The sequence below is a fragment of the Bufo bufo genome, chromosome 5 (genome assembly GCF_905171765.1).
Source record: "Bufo bufo chromosome 5, aBufBuf1.1, whole genome shotgun sequence".
Classification (NCBI taxonomy): Eukaryota; Metazoa; Chordata; class Amphibia; order Anura; family Bufonidae; genus Bufo; species Bufo bufo.
The window spans coordinates 530,369,411-530,387,783 of record NC_053393.1 but is presented as its reverse complement, the minus strand read 5'-3'; the positions used below and the strand labels follow the sequence as shown (position 1 = coordinate 530,387,783).

General features: G+C 42.6%; 1 protein-coding gene across 2 annotated transcripts in view; it reads left to right on the top strand.

Annotated features, from left to right (window-relative positions):
* Positions 1-18,373, top strand: part of SGCE (sarcoglycan epsilon) — a 70,261-nt gene that overhangs the window by 8,069 nt on the left and 43,819 nt on the right. For both annotated transcript variants that reach the window (XM_040431211.1, XM_040431210.1), the window contains exons 2-3: positions 7,873-7,995; positions 11,958-12,115. In XM_040431211.1, the coding sequence (XP_040287145.1) occupies positions 7,873-7,995; positions 11,958-12,115 (281 nt within the window). The remainder of the gene's footprint in view (positions 1-7,872; positions 7,996-11,957; positions 12,116-18,373) is intronic.

Genomic DNA, 18,373 nt, shown 5'->3' with positions numbered 1-18,373 from the left:
CCTGACATCTGCCATTGGGGTAGAGTTGGAACCAGTGTCAGACTGGGATTCTTTGGGCCACCGGAGGACATTATTCTTGGGACCCAACCCCTGTATCATCAATAAAGTCTAATAGGTTTTGATTCAAAGAAAGAGATCCTGGTGGCAAGTGATGGACTCCAAAGAGAGCTTCAAATGCTTTTTTTCTCTTGGACCTTTAGGGCTCACTATGATATCAGAGTCTGGGTCCACTGGAGGATCCCCTGGTACTTTGGGGGCCAGTCTGACCCTGGTTGGGACATTCCCATACTACACATTAGATTGTTGGCCAGGTAATTGGTGGGTTTGGCTTATATTCCTCTAATGTGTATGGCCACCTTATATGTCCCCGACATTTGTGTTGTCCTCATACTTGAAAAGCCTTTGAAAAGAGTCAATTAAATCCATATCTATGAATAGCTTTAGTCCTGCAAATCAGATTATGTGTCTGTACTGTACAATTTAGACTCTAGTAAACATCTCTCATGACATCGGATCTTGTGTTTCTGAAGAACCGAATAACTGAATTTATATGGAACTCACTGTACATAGAAAGAACAAAGGGGCTTTTGTGCTCCCGCCTATGAAATAAAGGGCATTTCTTAGGACATGTGGAGAATATGATGCTTAATAATAGAAGATCTCAGCTCTGAGCCCTGATACAACACAATATAAGAAAATTAAGTAAAGAAAATCCAGCATCAAAATGACTATAGATAGGGTAGTCCATGAGCTACACTGCCACCATAAACCGTGTTCTAGAGACCACCCAGTTTTCTTTCTCTTCTAAACCAGTAGACTCCAATCTGAGGCTCTCTAGCTGGGACAAAACTCCAACCTCCAGCACGCCCTGACAGCCCAACCTGCTGCGAGTTATAGTTTTGCCACAGCTGGAAAGCTACAGGTTGTTATCTAAGTCACAATTATAGACAAACACAATGTAACTAAACTTATAACTCACAAACAGTCGTACCGTTAATGAGCACGTTGAGTAAACATCCACAGTACATGGAGAAAAAGTAAGTGAACCTCTGTGTTTATGACTTTGCTAGGAGCCAATTGGGAGAATATGGACTCTTACTGTTCTCCCTAGGAGTGGGCATCAGATGCACAACTCTACGTTTAATGCAAAACAACAACTGTGAAGTAGCGAGGAGGGAGCAACAAGTATGGTTTGGGACTGGTGGAGGGGGCATCATGGTTTGGGGCTACTTTGCTTGTCTCAGAGCCTGGATACTCTGAGATCATTCCGGGAACAATAAGTTGCAAGATGTACGAAACCACTTTATAGGAGAATGTAAGGGCAACATCAGTGACTTAAGGCTGAAGAGACGTTTGGTGATGCAAGAAGACAAACATCTAAACGCCACAAATAAGTCAATTAAAGAATTGTTGAAAAGGAAGATGTGTTTTAGAATGACCAAGTCAGAGCCCTGACTATAACCCTAGTGAGATACTGTGGTGTGACCTGAAGACCCGTAATGCACCCCAGAAATATTGATGAACTGAAACACATTGGCAGGAAGGAATGGTCCAAAATTCTTTCTCAACATTATGCTAATCTTATTTGCAGCTACAGGAAATGTTTGGTGGAGGTGATTGCTGCTAAATGGGGATCTATAGGTTACTAAATCTACAGGTTCACTTACTTTTTTCCCTATACTGTTGATGTTTTCTCAATGTGCTCAATAAAAGACATCATACAGTGGTACAACTGTTTGTGGGCTATTAATTAATAACATTAACTTTGTCTGTAATTGACTTGGATAACAATCAGACCAGACTTTTTCTTGTAACTCTCATTATCTATCTATGTATCTATCTATCTATCTATCTATCTATCTATTATCCATCTATTTATCTATCTATCTATCTATCTATCTATCTATCTATCTATCACACCCCAGAGTGGTAGCACTCCTGCACCCTGCTACTATCTCAAAAGGGGCTAACCTGTATGTCATCTTATGCATTATGTTCCAGGCCCACTCCATAATGTGCATCTATAATAATGTTTGCAACTGTTAATAACATGTAGTATGCCTGGTTCACCAGCAGGTGGAAGCAAACCTGGCAGAGCTGTAATTATGTAGAATGGAGCTAACCAATCCATTCGAACCCCCCTCTGGAGAGAAGTGGGCTAGTCCTACTTCCTGCAGGAAGTGTGGGGACCAGTTCCAGTTAGTTTAGTTTACCCCCAGCTAGGGGAAGGGTGTGCAGGGGCACTTCTCTGCTGGACATGCCCACGCCAGCCAGAGCACCTTAAGCTCTGCTGGCAATGGAGGCCAAAGCTTGAAGCCTCAGGAGCCAGGAGGAAAGTTCCCTGGCGTAACTTAGAGTCAGACTACAAAGTGAAGTGCAGCATACAGAAAAAGCTGAGTTATACAGCCAGCCTGTCAGTACAGGAGAGTATATAGCAGTATGGAGTTTGCCTGCCAGTTTCATGCTAAAGCCTGCTGGAACCAAGATAAAGCCTGTAAACCGTTTTGGAGAACATTTACTCAAGTAAAGCTGCCATTGAACTTCATCTCAAGTTCTGGATTCAAGTTCGTCCTTAATCCCTCAATTATCCCCTTTATTAATTGCTTTGGAGCCAAAGCCTGGAGTCCAGCGGTATCCAGGTAGGAGCACCGTGACACACAATAAGAGACATTTTAGGCCGCAACATACCACTTGGCATTTCCTATACCTGGGACACGCAATATAGAGGGCTCTATGGGGAGGCGCCCGTTGCATATCTATCTATCTATCTATCTATACGTTTCTGGGTAAAATTATCACAAATTTAGGGTACAGGGCCCCATGGCGATCCTTCCTGCTTCTGTGCTCACAGCTATATTAGGGCTAAGGTGCTAATAGTAGTAATAACATAAACCAATGTTTCAATGGTTATAGAGATAGTGATAATGGGCAACTCTAAAATCAATACAGAAGGAAAATGGAAGGTAATTCTCTACCTGGGCGTAAAGCGTAGCTCAGGCCAAGTAGGGTCAAAACAGGGATAGCGACCCAGCACCCTGACATTGGGGACCCCTCAGAAACCACAGAATCAGAAAGTGGTAAGGCCATTCCATTATTTGCACTGTTAATTATTGCACAATATGTACTATTTAACCACTTAAGGACCACAGGTTTATACCCCCCTAAAGACCAGGCCCTTTTTTACAAATCGGCACTACACTACTTTCACCGTTTATTGCTCGGTCATGCAACTTACCACCCAAATGAATTTTACCTCCTTTTCTTCTCACTAATAGAGCTTTCATTTGGTGGTATTTCATTGCTGCTGACATTTTTACTTTTTTTGTTATTAATCGAAATTTAACGATTTTTTTGCAAAAAAATGACATTTTTCACTTTCAGTTGTAAAATTTTGCAAAAAAAACGAGATCCATATAGAAATTTTGCTCTAAATTTATAGTTCTACATGTCTTTGATAAAAAAAAAATGTTTGGGTAAAAAAAAAATGGTTTGGGTAAAAGTTATAGCGTTTACAAACTATGGTACAAAAATGTGAATTTCCGCTTTTTGAAGCAGCTCTGACTTTCTGAGCACCTGTCATGTTTCCTGAGGTTCTACAATGCCCAGACAGTACAAACACCCCACAAATGACCCCATTTCGGAAAGTACACACCCTAAGGTATTCGCTGATGGGCATAGTGAGTTCATAGAACTTTTTATTTTTTGTCACAAGTTAGCGGAAAATGATGATTTTTTTTTATTTTATTTTTTTTCCTACAAAGTCTCATATTCCACTAACTTGTGACAAAAAATAAAAACTTCTATGAACTCACTATGCCCATCACGAAATACCTTGGGGTCTCTTCTTTCCAAAATGGGGTCACTTGTGGGGTAGTTCTACTGCCCTGGCATTCTAGGGGCCCAAATGTGTGGTAAGGAGTTTGAAATCAAATTCTGTAAAAAATGACCTGTGAAATCCGAAAGGTGCTCTTTGGAATATGGGCCCCTTTGCCCACCTAGGCTGCAAAAAAGTGTCACACATCTGGTATCTCTGTATTCAGGAGAAGTTGAGGAATGTGTTTTGGGGTGTCTTTTTACATATACCCATGCTGGGTGAGATAAATATCTTGGTCAAATGCCAACTTTGTATAAAAAAATGGGAAAAGTTGTCTTTTGCCAAGATATTTCTCTCACCCAGCATGGGTATATGTAAAATGACACCCCAAAACACATTCCCCACCTTCTCCTGAGTACGGGGATACCAGATGTGTGACACTTTTTTGCAGCCTAGGTGGGCAAAGGGGCCCATATTCCAAAGAGCACCTTTCGGATTTCACTCGTCATTTTTTACAGAATTTGATTTCAAACTCCTTACCACACATTTGGGCCCCTAGAATGCCAGGGCAGTATAACTACCCCACAAGTGACCCCATTTTGGAAAGAAGAGACCCCAAGGTATTCGCTGATGGGCATAGTGAGTTCATGGAAGTTTTTATTTTTTGTCACAAGTTAGTGGAATATGAGACTTTGTATGAAAAAAAAAAAAAAAAAAAATCTGCATTTTCCACTAACTTGTGACAAAAAATAAAAGATTCTAGGAACTTGCCATGCCCCTCACGGAATACCTTGGGGTGTCTTCTTTCCAAAATGGGGTCACTTGTGGGGTAGTTATACTGCCCTGGCATTTTCCAGGGGCCCTAATGTGTGGTAAGTAGGTAAATGACCTGTGAAATCCTAAAGGTGCTCTTTGGAATATGGGCCCCTTTGCCCACCTAGGCTGCAAAAAAGTGTCACACATGTGGTATCGCCGTATTCAGGAGAAGTTGGGGAATGTGTTTTGGGGTGTCATTTTACATATACCCTTGCTGGGTGAGAGAAATATCTTGGCAAAAGACAACTTTTCCCATTTTTTTATACAAAGTTGGCATTTGACCAAGATATTTCTCTCACCCAGCATGGGTATATGTAAGACGACACCCCAAAACACATTCCCCAACTTCTCCTGAGTACGGCGATACCAGATGTGTGACACTTTATTGCAGCCTAGATGCGCAAAGGTGCCCAAATTCCTTTTAGGAGGGCATTTTTAGACATTTGGATACCAGACTTCTTCTCACGCTTTGGGGCCCCTAGAATGCCAGGGCAGTATAAATACCCCACATGTGACCCCATTTTGGAAAGAAGACACCCCAAGGTATTCAATGAGGGGCATGGCGAGTTCATAGAAATTTTTTTTTTTTGGCACAAGTTAGCGGAAATTGATATTTTTAATTTTTTTCTCACAAAGTCTCCCGTTCCGCTAACTTGGGACAAAAATTTCAATCTTTCATGGACTCAATATGCCCCTCACGGAATACCTGGGGGTGTCTTCTTTCCGAAATGGGGTCACATGTGGGGTATTTATACTGCCCTGGCATTCTAGGGGCCCTAAAGCGTGAGAAGAAGTCTGGAATATAAATGTCTAAAAATTTTTACGCATTTGGTTTCCGTGAGGGGTATGGTGAGTTCATGTGAGATTTTATTTTTTGACACAAGTTAGTGGAATATGAGACTTTGTAAGAAAAAAAAATAATAATTCCGCTAACTTGGGCCAAAAAAATGTCTGAATGGAGCCTTACAGAGGGGTGATCAATGACAGGGGGGGTGATCAATGACAGGGGGGGTGATCAATGACAGGGGGGTGATCAGGGAGTCTATATGGGGTGATAACCACAGTCATTGATCACGCCCCTGTAAGGCTTCATTCAGACGTCCGTATGCGTTTCGCGGATCCGATCCATCTATCAGTGCATCCGTAAAAATCATGCGGACATCTGAATGGAGCTTTACAGGGGGGTAATCAATGACAGGGGGGTGATCAGGGAGTCTATATGGGGTGATCACCACAGTCATTGATCATGCCCCTGTAAGGCTTCATTCAGACGTCCGGATGCGTTTTGCGGATCCGATCCATCTATCAGTGGATCCGTAAAAATCATGCGGACGTCTGAATGGAGCTTTACAGGGGGGTAATCAATGACAGGAGGGTAATCAATGACAGGGGGGTGATCAGGGAGTCTATATGGGGTGATAACCACAGTCATTGATCACGCCCGTGTAAGGCTTCATTCAGACGTCCGTATGCGTTTTGCGGATCCGATCCATCTATCAGTGCATCCGTAAAAATCATGCGGACATCTGAATGGAGCTTGACAGGGGGGTGATCAGGGAGTCTATATGGGGTGATCACCACAGTCATTGATCATGCCCCTGTAAGGCTTCATTCAGACGTCCGGATGCGTTTTGCGGATCCGATCCATCTATCAGTGGATCCGTAAAAATCATGCGGACGTCTGAATGGAGCTTTACAGGGGGGTAATCAATGACAGGAGGGTAATCAATGACAGGGGGGTGATCAGGGAGTCTATATGGGGTGATCACCACAGTCATTGATCACGCCCCTGTAAGGCTTCATTCAGACGTCCGGATGCGTTTTGCGGATCCGATCCATCTATCAGTGCATCCGTAAAAATCATGCGGACATCTGAATGGAGCTTTACAGGGGGGTAATCAATGACAGGGGGGTGATCACCACAGTCATTGATCATGCCCCTGTAAGGCTTCATTCAGACGTCCGGATGCGTTTTGCGGATCCGATCCATCTATCAGTGCATCCGTAAAAATCATGCGGACATCTGAATGGAGCTTTACAGGGGGGTAATCAATGACAGGGGGGTGATCACCACAGTCATTGATCATGCCCCTGTAAGGCTTCATTCAGACGTCCGTATGCGTTTTGCGGATCCGATCCATCTATCAGTGCATCCGTAAAAATCATGCGGACATCTGAATGGAGCTTTACAGGGGGGTGATCAATGACAGGGGGTTGATCAATGACAGGGGGGTAATCAATGACAGGGGGGTGATCAGGGAGTCTATATGGGGTGATCACCACAATCATTGATCATGCCCCTGTAAGGCTTCATTCAGACGTCCGGATGCGTTTTGCGGATCCGATCCATCTATCAGTGGATCCGTAAAAATCATGCGGACGTCTGAATGGAGCTTTACAGGGGGGTGATCAATGACAGGGGGGTGATCAATGACAGGGGGGTGATCAGGGAGTCTATATGGGGTGATCAGGGATGATCAGGGGCTAATAAGGGGTTAATAAGTGACGGGGGGGGGGGTGTAGTGTACTGTAGTGGTGCTTGGTGCTACTTTACTGAGCTACCTGTGTCCTCTGGTGGTCGATCCAAACAAAGGGGACCACCAGAGGACCAGGTAGCAGGTATATTAGACGCTGTTATCAAAACAGCGTCTAATATACCTGTTAGGGGTTAAAAAAAACACATCTCCAGCCTGCCAGCGAACGATCGCCGCTGGCAGGCTGGAGATCAACTCTCTTACCTTCCGTTCCTGTGAGCGCGCGCGCCTGTGTGCGCGCGTTCACAGGAAATCTCGGCTCACGCGAGATGACGCCTATTGGCGTTAGCGTAGCCTGGGGGAGCCGCCGCAATGACGCCTTTCGGCGTTACAGTTGCGGGAAGTGGTTAATGGACTTATATTTTAAATGTATGTATTAAAAGTTGAGTATTACATACAGGGTTACCTTCCATTTTCCATCTAAAGTGCTAATAGGTACCAATAATAATCCAGCTGTTATTCTTCTAGTATAAACTAGAACATCCATTTATTTTACCTGAGGCAGATTGCAGCTAAAAATGTGTTGTACTGTACTTCTCAATGTCTTGATAACCCCCTGATCGGGCTGTCGCAGTATCTCACTTTCTGGGTGATATTTACCTTCTTAACATATTAACTGCACCTCCACTGATGTGTCTTTATCGTATCACTCTCTAATAACATGCAGAGGATTACATATCTGACCTCATTGCATCTTCTGCTTTCCAGTGTTCACCATCCTGTCCAAAGTGCACTCAGACCGGAATGTGTATCCTTCCTCCGGGGTCCTGTTTGTTCACGTTCTGGAAAGAGAATACTACAAGGGAGAATTCCCCCCTTATCCAAAACCAGGTATGGAAACACCTAAAGTATATAAAATCTCAAGCCCAATGTCCCTAACTGTGTGAGGCGCCAGAACGTTTCATCATCAGGCTCATTGCCGGCGCCCAAAGACTTTTTGAGGTGGCCAAGACCCATAAAGGGAAGTGGCCTAAATCTAAAAAAGGGTGTCTCAATGCAAGAAAGAATGTTTCTGTTGCGCAATGCAGTCTTCCATCTCCTGGAAACGTCCTGAAAGTTGACGACAAGTTTGGTTTAAGGGACCAATAAGATTTGAGTAAACATGGTCTAAGCTTGTCAACTCAGAGAGGCCAGAGATTGGATATTGCTCTTGCTCAAGGGCGTGAACCAATATAGCAGTTGCTCCTTCAACCTGATACAGTAGCCCCTCTTATGACCTTCATTTCTTAGGGTATTTTCACACTAGCGTTTTTCTTTTCCGGTATTGAGTTCCGTCCTAGGGGCTCTATACCGGGAAAAAAACTGATCAGTTTTATCCTAATGCATTCTGAATGGAGAGCATTCCGTTCAGGATGTATCAGGATGCATCAGTTCAGTCCCTCTTACGTTTTTTGGACGGAGAAAATACCGCGGCATGCTGTATTTTTCTCTCCAGCCAAAAATCCTGAACACTTTCCGGAATGCCGGATCCGGCATTAATTTCCATTGAAATACATTAAAATTGCCGCATTGACTGATCCGTTCTTCCGGTCCGCGCATGCGCAGACCTTTAAATCTGTGAAAAAAATAAATACCGGATCCGTTTTTCCGGATGACACCGGAGAGACGGATCCGGTATTTCAATGCATTTGTCAGATGGATCCGCATCCGTATCTGTCTGACAAATGCCATCCGTTTGCATCCGGATTTCCGGATCCGGCAGGCAGTTCAGGCGACGGAACTGCCTGCCGGAATCCTCTGCCGCAAGTGTGAAAGTACCCTTAGCCAAAGTGGAGAACAAAGAGCATCTCTCACTCTGGAGGACCTGGCATGCCCATACATTACATGGACAGCCCACTGATTTCATAGGACACTGTGTAATACCTTACTTCCCCTGTGGTTGCGCTGCAGAGCAATTGAACAGGTGCCACCAGATTCACATGAAAAGTGCATGTGATTGCTGCCACAAAGCGAATGCAAATCTGCCTTCACCTTTTTAGAACATGTGCCTTTTTCTATTTTATTTTTGATAGGGGAAGAGAAAGGGAACATTAACCAATTACTAAAAGAATATATTATCAATACTAATTTTATAGATCTAGGGAGCTTCCCAGAGCAGAATTATATCACTTATCATTTAAAAATACAAAACTCCCCTAAAAAAATGAACTTAAACCTTAAACTCTTCCCACTCCATGCCATAAATGTACAGCATGTCGAGCTGAACATTAATGAGCCATGCCATATATTTACGGCACAGAGATGGTAGTGACTCAGGAACATACAGCTGACACCCCGCTGCCACGGCTGAGATCGATGCTAGCACCAATACAGGGTCCCAATAGTTGCCATGGCAGCCAGAGGCCTTACAAAGGCCTCCAGGCCTGCCATCTACAGAAGCCGGCCAGGCCCTGCCAGAGGCAGGGTCTGATGACTCTGATCAGGCCACATGTCAGTGTAAAACTGACATGTACAATACACTGCGAAAGATAACTTTTGCAGTGTATTGTACCAATAATATGATTGTTGTATGTTTAAAGGGAACTTGTCATCAACTTTACACTGCATATACTAACGGCAGCATAAAGAAGAGACAGGTGAGTTGATTTCAGAGGCCGGTCATTTAAAAGTTAAAAGTAAGTGGTTGTCGAGAACCAACATCACAATCATTGCAGACTGGGCCTGGAAAAGAGTCACGGCCACCTGAGAAGAGTCCTGGTTATTCATGAATTCCTGCTCTCCTGCCCACCTGCTGATGACTAACAGTCTTCTACCTAGTTTTCTCCATTTCTCTCTAGGAGAGATCTGCCAATCATCAGCAGATGGCGGAGAGCAGGAGATTAGGAATAACCAGGACTCTTCTCAAGTAGATTTGACTCTTCTCTAGGCCTGGGCTGCAATGATTATGATGTTGGTTCTCAGCAACCACTTACTTTTAGCTCATGAGTGACACACGACTGAGATCAGCATTTCTGTCACTATTTTATGCTGCCCTCAGTGAGGTCACCATAAAGTTGATGGCAGGTTCCCTTTAAGTCCCCAAGTGCGACTTTAAAAAAAGTGAAAAAGTAAAAAAATAAATAAATAACATTTTCAAGTAAAAAAAATCCCCCTTTTTTCTGTATCCACTCAGATATAATTGGTTAAAAAATGTAAACAAAAAAAACCACATAGTTGGTATCGCAACATCTGTAACTACCTGATCTATAAATGCATTCTGTGACTTATCCAGTGTTTTTTATAAAAACCAAAACAATAATGCTGTTTGTCACCTCCCAAAAAATTGTATAAAATGAGATAAAAAAATTATATGTACCCCAAAATAGTACCAATAAAAACTACAGCCTGTCCTGCAAAAACTATGTTGATGAAAAACTATATAAAAACGATATAAATCTGGTATCAACATAATCATATCAGTCTGCACAATAAAGTTGACATATCATCTATACCACATGGGGAATATACCCCATAAAAAATAAAAATAAAAATCTGACAAAATTGCTATTTTTTTTTGCCCACCTCACCTCCCAAAGACATGAAATAAAAAGTGATTAAAAAACTAAATGTAAAACGACAGCTTGTCCCACAAAAAAATAACCGCTCACACAGCTCAGTCAACAAAAACTAAAAAAGATGTCTCAAAAAGTATTTCAGCAAATTCCAAGTTACAAAGTCCAGATGCTGCTCTTCCCCTTTTGAGCGCTGCCATTTCCCCAGAAGGCAGTTTAGGACCACATACAGGGGCAGACTGGGAACTTAAAGTAAACTCTGTCAAAGCTTTGACCAGCTCCTCTGGGGCGGGGTCTCTGGTAATGACAAAACCCCTGATCAGCTAAGCACAATAGTTTACTCAGAAATTGATGTTAGGTCCATCTAGTGTTTTGAAGACTGGAGAGGGTTTGATTGTTAAGGATTCTAGAACTTTTATACCATTCCTTTGTATTTTATGAGCTTTCATACTGGAAGGGACGTACCAGTTGTATATTGATCAAGCCTATGTATTTGTATCATGGACAGTTTTATGACTTCATTATTTATTTTTGTTTACATTTCTCACTATTTTCATGATGACTGCTTGCTTATTTTTTGTTTGCTTGTTATGACAATGTAGATATTTACTATGATTTTCCAATAGAAATATTGTATCCTTGCATCATCCCATGGGTATTTTACTTAAACAGTTCAAGGATTATATTATAAATATCCAATAGACGTGGATTCCACCTTCATGACCTGCAACTGATTAGTGGGGATGTGACTATTGCTAGAATGAAGTCGTTTTCAGATTCTTTCCCCGTATGATGCTGCTTCTAACCCAATACTGTGTGGGTGCTGAAACTCAATGCCATCCCCAGTGACCGATTTATTCTATTAATCATTGGGGGTCCTAGTTGTTGGACCCCACCCCCAGCAGTGAGAAAGATATAATATCTCCTAGCAATATATCATACAGGGGTTGTCCAGCAATGCATCCAGGATACTTTTAAGTAATAAAAGAAGTAATACTCCCATCATGGATCCTGGTCTCTGTTGGCACACACTACGGCTAATGATTTGCTTAATGGTCACATTCCTGTTTCGAAACAGGGACCAGAAAGTAAAGACTTGGGGACCTGGAAAGCATGATTTGGAGTGGCTTAGAGGGTAGTATTTATTTATTTATTTATTTATTTATTTTCAAAACAATATAACTAGCTGGACAATCCCTTTAACATTTTTTCTGTGAAAATCACCATAAAAATGTCAAATTTAATTCGGACTCCCTTAAAAAAAAAATTTTTTTAATTACTTACGTTTTGTCTCCCATCTAGGCGAACTAAGCAATGATCCAATCACATTTAACACAAATCTAATGGGTTTTCCTGATCGGCCGGGTTGGCTGCGGTATATTCAGAGGACGCCTTACAGTGATGGGGTTCTGTATGGATCGCCGACATTTGACAGTGTGGGAAAGCCAACCATAATCGAGGTACGGTGTTAATTTTTACTCTTACTCAGGAGCTAGAAAAAAACTAGAAAATGCTGGGCCCCTTCTGTGGCTAGTCAAATTTGACCACACTTGCCATACAACCCCCCACCCACTCAGTCATGTAAAAAATGCTTTCTAGCACTGGACAGGAGGAGGAGTCAAGGGTTTACTTTACAGTATGCCGCCTAGGCTCTGTACGCCACCTTAGTGCCCACACAGTAGCTATTCCCCCTTAGTGCCCCCTTCACTGTAGAATACTCCCTTAGTGCCCTCTTCACCGTATCAATGCCCTCTTTGTTCCCCTTACACAGTAAACATGCCCCTTAGTACACCCACACAGTAGTTAAGCCCCCTTAGTGGCCCCACACAGTAGTTATACCTCCTTAGTGTTTCCGTACAGTAGAATGCCCCCTTGGCGCTTCTACACATTAGAATGCTCTCTTAGTGGCCAAGTAGAATAGTAGAATGTCACCTTAGTGCCCCGACACAGTAGATATGCCCCTTAGAGCCCACTAATAATGCTGCCCCCTTAGTGCTCCCCCTTACAGTAGTGAAGCCCCTGTAGTCTTAATATAATAACAAAGTAATACTCACCTAGCCCCATTCCCCTGATGAATGGAAAACATCATGTTGTCCCTAGCAACAGATGCGATGCTGTGACTGAGCTGACCAAGAGAACGCATAGGCTCATGACCCTACTCAGCCAATTAGGCGCAATGACGTCACAGCATGGTGCTGCTGTTAGGGAGAGCACAGGCTGGAAATGAGGCCCGGGCCGTAATGGAGGACAGAAACAGCAGCAGGACTCAAGGACAGGCCTCGTTTGCCAGCACACACACAATAATCATTATGGCTACAATGTTACAGCGGTAGTTCCACCACAGCTATTGTTATAAAATACTGAAGTCACCCTATTCATGATTAGACCATTTTTCCAATCATTGCACAGTTTGGCTGCCATTGGGAAACACTGGGCAGATTTATACTTATCTCTGCAGTTTGCCTTTGATGAGTCGAAGAGAATAACAAGGGAATCAATTCGGCCATTGTGTTGTATGAGCTGAGGAAAGGGAGCATCGAATTGCTAATCGCATTAGTATCAACTTTTTAAAGTATAGAAAGGTTCTTGTTTTTTTTCATTTTGTTTATACTGAAGAAATAATAAGGAGAGGGGTGAATTATATTAAAGGGATTGTCTGGTTTAGAAAAGGGGTATTCTCACCTCAGTTATTTATGGCATATCCACAAGCTATACCATAAATATCTGATTAGAGATGAGCAAATTTTTCCAAAATTCGATTTGGCCGGATCGCCGAGTTTTTCGAAAAAATTTGGTTCAACCCGAATTTATTTGCGGCGAATTGCGTTAAAAAACTGCTATTTCCTGGCTACGGAGAGCCTGTATTTATAGTGGTGTAGAACACTGTGCCTTGCAGTAACACGCATAGGGAGTCGCTCTTAGAATCACTGCACACTTTACTTATTTGGGCAGTCACAGGGCCAAATATGACCAAATAACTCAAGTATGAACTCAGCTTTACAGGTCGATGTTAGCGCCAAGAAGAAGCGCACTCCTTTTTCACCGCCGTCAGCTGATTCCACATAGATGTCTACAGAACCTGTTCTATTAAACGCTTATACAAGTAGAGCCCCCGACAGAGTGGAGAGGGTGTCAGCAGTAAGTTTGTGTTGACGTCACTGATTATTTTGCCCTTCCTCTGATCCGTCAGAACAATAACCCCCAAAAAACGGATCCTGTCTGTTGAATATCCGCCTTCACTCGGTCAGCATTTGGTTAGTAATCCATCAGTATTACTAATGCCCAAAAAAACAGGAGTGGATCCAAAACAAAGATGACAAGTGAATGGAATATTTGCATGTCTTCTGTCTTTTGTACCCACTCCTGCTTTTGGCTACAAAATCACAAGCCAATTTAGATAGGACCATACAGGCCTTACAGCTGCTACACAGATAGGATCTGTTGTGCGTCTCATTTTTCCTTCCTTCTGACCGATCAGAAGGGTCAAATAAATGATGATGTCAGCCAGGCCCAAAGGCAAATCAGTGGCCCAGTCATGAAGTGGGCAGGGTGGGAACAGCATGAGAAGTGCACAGAGTGTCCCTATGACATAGTGGTGAGGTGAAAGTGTCATAAGGAGACCACAGAGTGGCCCAATGACAGAGTGTGGAGGTGGCGGCAGCAGCAGCATCAGGAGGAGGCCACAGAGTGGCACAATGACAGTGTGGAGGTGGCGGCAGCAGCATCAGAAGACCACAGAGTGGCAAAGTGACATAGTGTTGTCGGGAAGTAATAATTCAATTAAGAATTATTAATTATGGTCATAAAAATAATTAACCATAAAAAATTTTTTTTATAAAATTTGTCATAAATTCTTGAAATCATGAACTGGTGAATTGTAGACAAACTAATTGATACAATTCACATCTGAGTCCGGCTATTTCCTCAGATAAGGCTACTTTCACACTTGCGGCAGAGAGATCCGGCAAGCAGTTCCGTCGCCGGAACTGCCTGCCGGATCAGGCAAAATGTATGCTAACTGATGGCATTAGTAAGACTGATCAGGATCCTGATCAGTCTTAAAAATGCCTGATCAGTCGAAAAAATGCATTGAAATGCCGGATCCGTCTTTCCGGTGTCATCCGGCAAAAACGGATCCGGCATTTATTTTTTCACCTTTTTTTCAGTCTGCGCATGCGCATACCGGAAGGACGGATCCGGCATTCCGGTATTCTGAATGCCGGATCCGGCACTAATACATTCCTATGGGAAAAAATGCCGGATCCGGCATTCAGGCAAGTCTTCAGTTTTTTTAGCCGGAGATAAAACCGTAGCATGCTGCGGTTTTCTCTTTTGCCTGATCAGTCAAAACGACTGAACTGAAGACATCCTGATGCAAACTGAACGGATTACTCTCCATTCAGAATGCATGGGGATAAAACTGATCAGTTCTTTTCCGGTATAGAGCCCCTGTGACGGAACTCTATGCCGGAAAAGAAAAACGCAAGTGTGAAAGTACCCTAAATATGTTCTTTTGACGTGAGGTGACGTTAATGATAAAAATGTAGTTCTCCATTATACAATAATACACAGGTTTATTGGTTACAAGGTTATTAACATATATAAGTAAATAAACACAATGATACATGCAAATGAATATATATAGCATTAATATAAAGCATTACAAGCTTATACAATACATGTGAGTGGAAATAACTCGTCACATTATAACCAAGCTATTATTAGGTTAAGATATCAAAATATGAACATAATTTATATACATCACTTGTTCAGATAAAACCTCATGATATCAGGATGGGCATGTCTAATCCTAGACATCAATATAGAATGCTAAATACATTCTGCCCCCTTCTAACCAACTACACATCACATGACTTCAGGCATGGGCAGATCCATCCAAGGATATAACTTATAAGAGATAACTGTATCCTTCCGCCCCATCCTGGACTATTTTCACACATATGACTTTGGTAAAAATATTAAGACAAATAACAGGGATCTAGGATCTTTGCTAGACCATATCTTAAATGGGAAGGACTTGAAACAAGTCTTTCCTGTGGGAATCCATCACAGAATATTCTATCAATATATATATATATATATATATATATATATATCTAAGCAATTATTTAATGCTTTGCTAGATTATGAGTCTTGATTCTTCTGCAGGTAGAATGAAGCCTCACAATATCCTAAGACTACATCTCAATATGGAGATGATCAATTAATTTATTTATTTATTCGCCAATCTAGATGGTATAATTTCACCCACAATATGAAAATTAGTCTTAATAAAATGAAATATCATTTTCTGTGTCTCTTACCAAGTCCTAGTAGGAATCTCACTTCTGCTCCTAGGAAAGCTGGGTGGTCCAGCATAGCGCATCTCATCATGGCTTTCATCTTGATAGACCCCTCTAGAGAGCTCAACTTCTCTTTCTCTCGCCTCCTCCTTTTCTCTCCTCTTGTGTGTGGTTTATAATTACAAACTTATCAGTTAGACACACCTTCCTAGTTTGGAACTTTCCAATCATTGTTGGATGGGCGTGACTATTGATAAGAAATATGACATCATAACCTTACCCAGAATGCACTTTTGCTACTGTTGTAATGTCACCTACTCATACCTAGGTGGCACTGCTGTGTAAGCTATTTGCATCATAGTATAAAGGGTTAACTTATGCAAGTCTGAATAAAACTTATTCTATACATTTGACCTTAGAAGCTTTAATTCAAAGCTATAGGGATTAATTCTGACACTTGTAGCAATTAGAGACAGACCTCTAGGCGTCTCTCTGAATGTTTCTCACACTGTTGATCTATGGATCATAATGATATGAATGGCCTTGTTTTATCACAGAGATATCAGTACCTCCTCTGTCATACCAAAGATGTGATTAATTGTTACAAAACACACATCTTTACAGACACTCTTTTAGAGACGAATATTCTCCTAATGAGAAATATATATAATATACTGGATACATGTTGTCTTCATAACATATAACAATATAATACAAAGTCTATATATATATATATATATATATATATATATATATATGTCCTACTGATTGTCTTATGCTAAGGACTAAGTAAGACTCATTAAATGAATACATGAATATTATATATTTTGCTTCATTAATAAATACCTAATTGTATAGGTATTTATCATCAGCTGCATAGAGCTTATCTTTATCTCGCGTCATAAATTTATAAGTAGACAAGGAGGCTTCTCAGACCGGTATATTAATGAGAAGAATAACACTGAAGAGTAGAAACCTTTTTACACAGAAACCTTTTTGCGACCTTACATTGGCCTACTAAAGACATACAAAATTGTAAATATAGTCGAGTATGGCTCTTAAAGGTAATGAACATCCATCTTGACTAGAATAATTGGATATCAATGCATTTACCTATGAAAAGACACAACAGTGTGGAGGTGACAGCAGCATCAGGAGACCACAGAGTGGCAAGGTGACATAGTGTGGAGGAGGCAGTAACATCAGGAGACCACAGAGTGACCCGGTGACAGATTGGGGAGGTGGAAGCAGCATCAGAAGACCAAAGAGTGGCAAGGTGACATAGTGTGGAGGTGGCATCAGCATCAAGAGATCACAGAGTGGCAAGCTGACATAGTGTGGAGGTGACAGCTGAATTAGGAGACCACAGAGTAGCAAGGTGACATAGTGTGGAGGGGACAGCAGCATCAGGAGACCACAGAGTGGCAAGGTGGCATAGTGTGGAGGTGGCAGCAGCATCAGGAGACCACAGAGTGACCTGGTGACAGAGTGAAAAGGTGGCAGCAGCATCAGGAGAACACAGAGTGGCAAGGTGACATAGTGAGGAGGTGGCAGCAGCATCAGGAGAACACAGAGTGGCAAGGTGACATAGTGAGGAGGTGGCAGCAGCATCAGGAGACCACAAAGTGACCCGGTGACAGACTGGGGAGGTGGGTACCAGCTGAAGATGGCGTGTGAAAGAACAAGCACTTAGCATCAGATGTGTAGCATCAGGCGGGTGTATAGTAGCAGAAAAAAACGGTCTCTTTTGTCAAAGTGTTGGTGTGGCACCATGGATCTAGTCTGATGCATCAGGCATTGGTGGGTGGAAATCCAGGCTGATCCATGCCTGATTCATCTTGACAAAGGTTAGTCTCTCCACATTTTAGGTGGACAGGCGAGTTCTTCTTGGGGTAACTATGGCCCCGCCGCACTAAACACCCGCTCTGATGCCACACTACTGGCCGGGCAGGACAGTTTTTCCAGGGCAAACTCTGCTAGTTGCGGACACAAATCCAGTTTGGCTGCCCAGTAGTCCAGCGGATCTTTAATGTGGGCAGTGTACTGTCCAAGTATGCCATCACCCACCTGCTGGTTCAGGTCCTGCTCCAGGTCTAGCTGCTGCTGCTGGTGAGTAGTTTCTTCACTAGGCAGGTGAAGAAAGCTGCTCATCAGCGACTATAGACTCAAGAGGAACGTGAGCGCAAAGGGCCCCCCCAGTCAGACCTGCGAGAGGATGGACGATGGCGCAGAAAGGCAGCTGCCAACTCACTACATAGGATGTCTCTATACTAGTTCAGTTTGTCCTCCCTCTCAGCGTGTGTACAAAAGGCCCCCATTTTGGACCGGTAGCGAGGGTCCAACAAGGTGGAGAGCCAGAAGTCATCACTCTGCCGAATGGTGACAATTCGTCTGTCACTACGCAAGGAAGTGAGC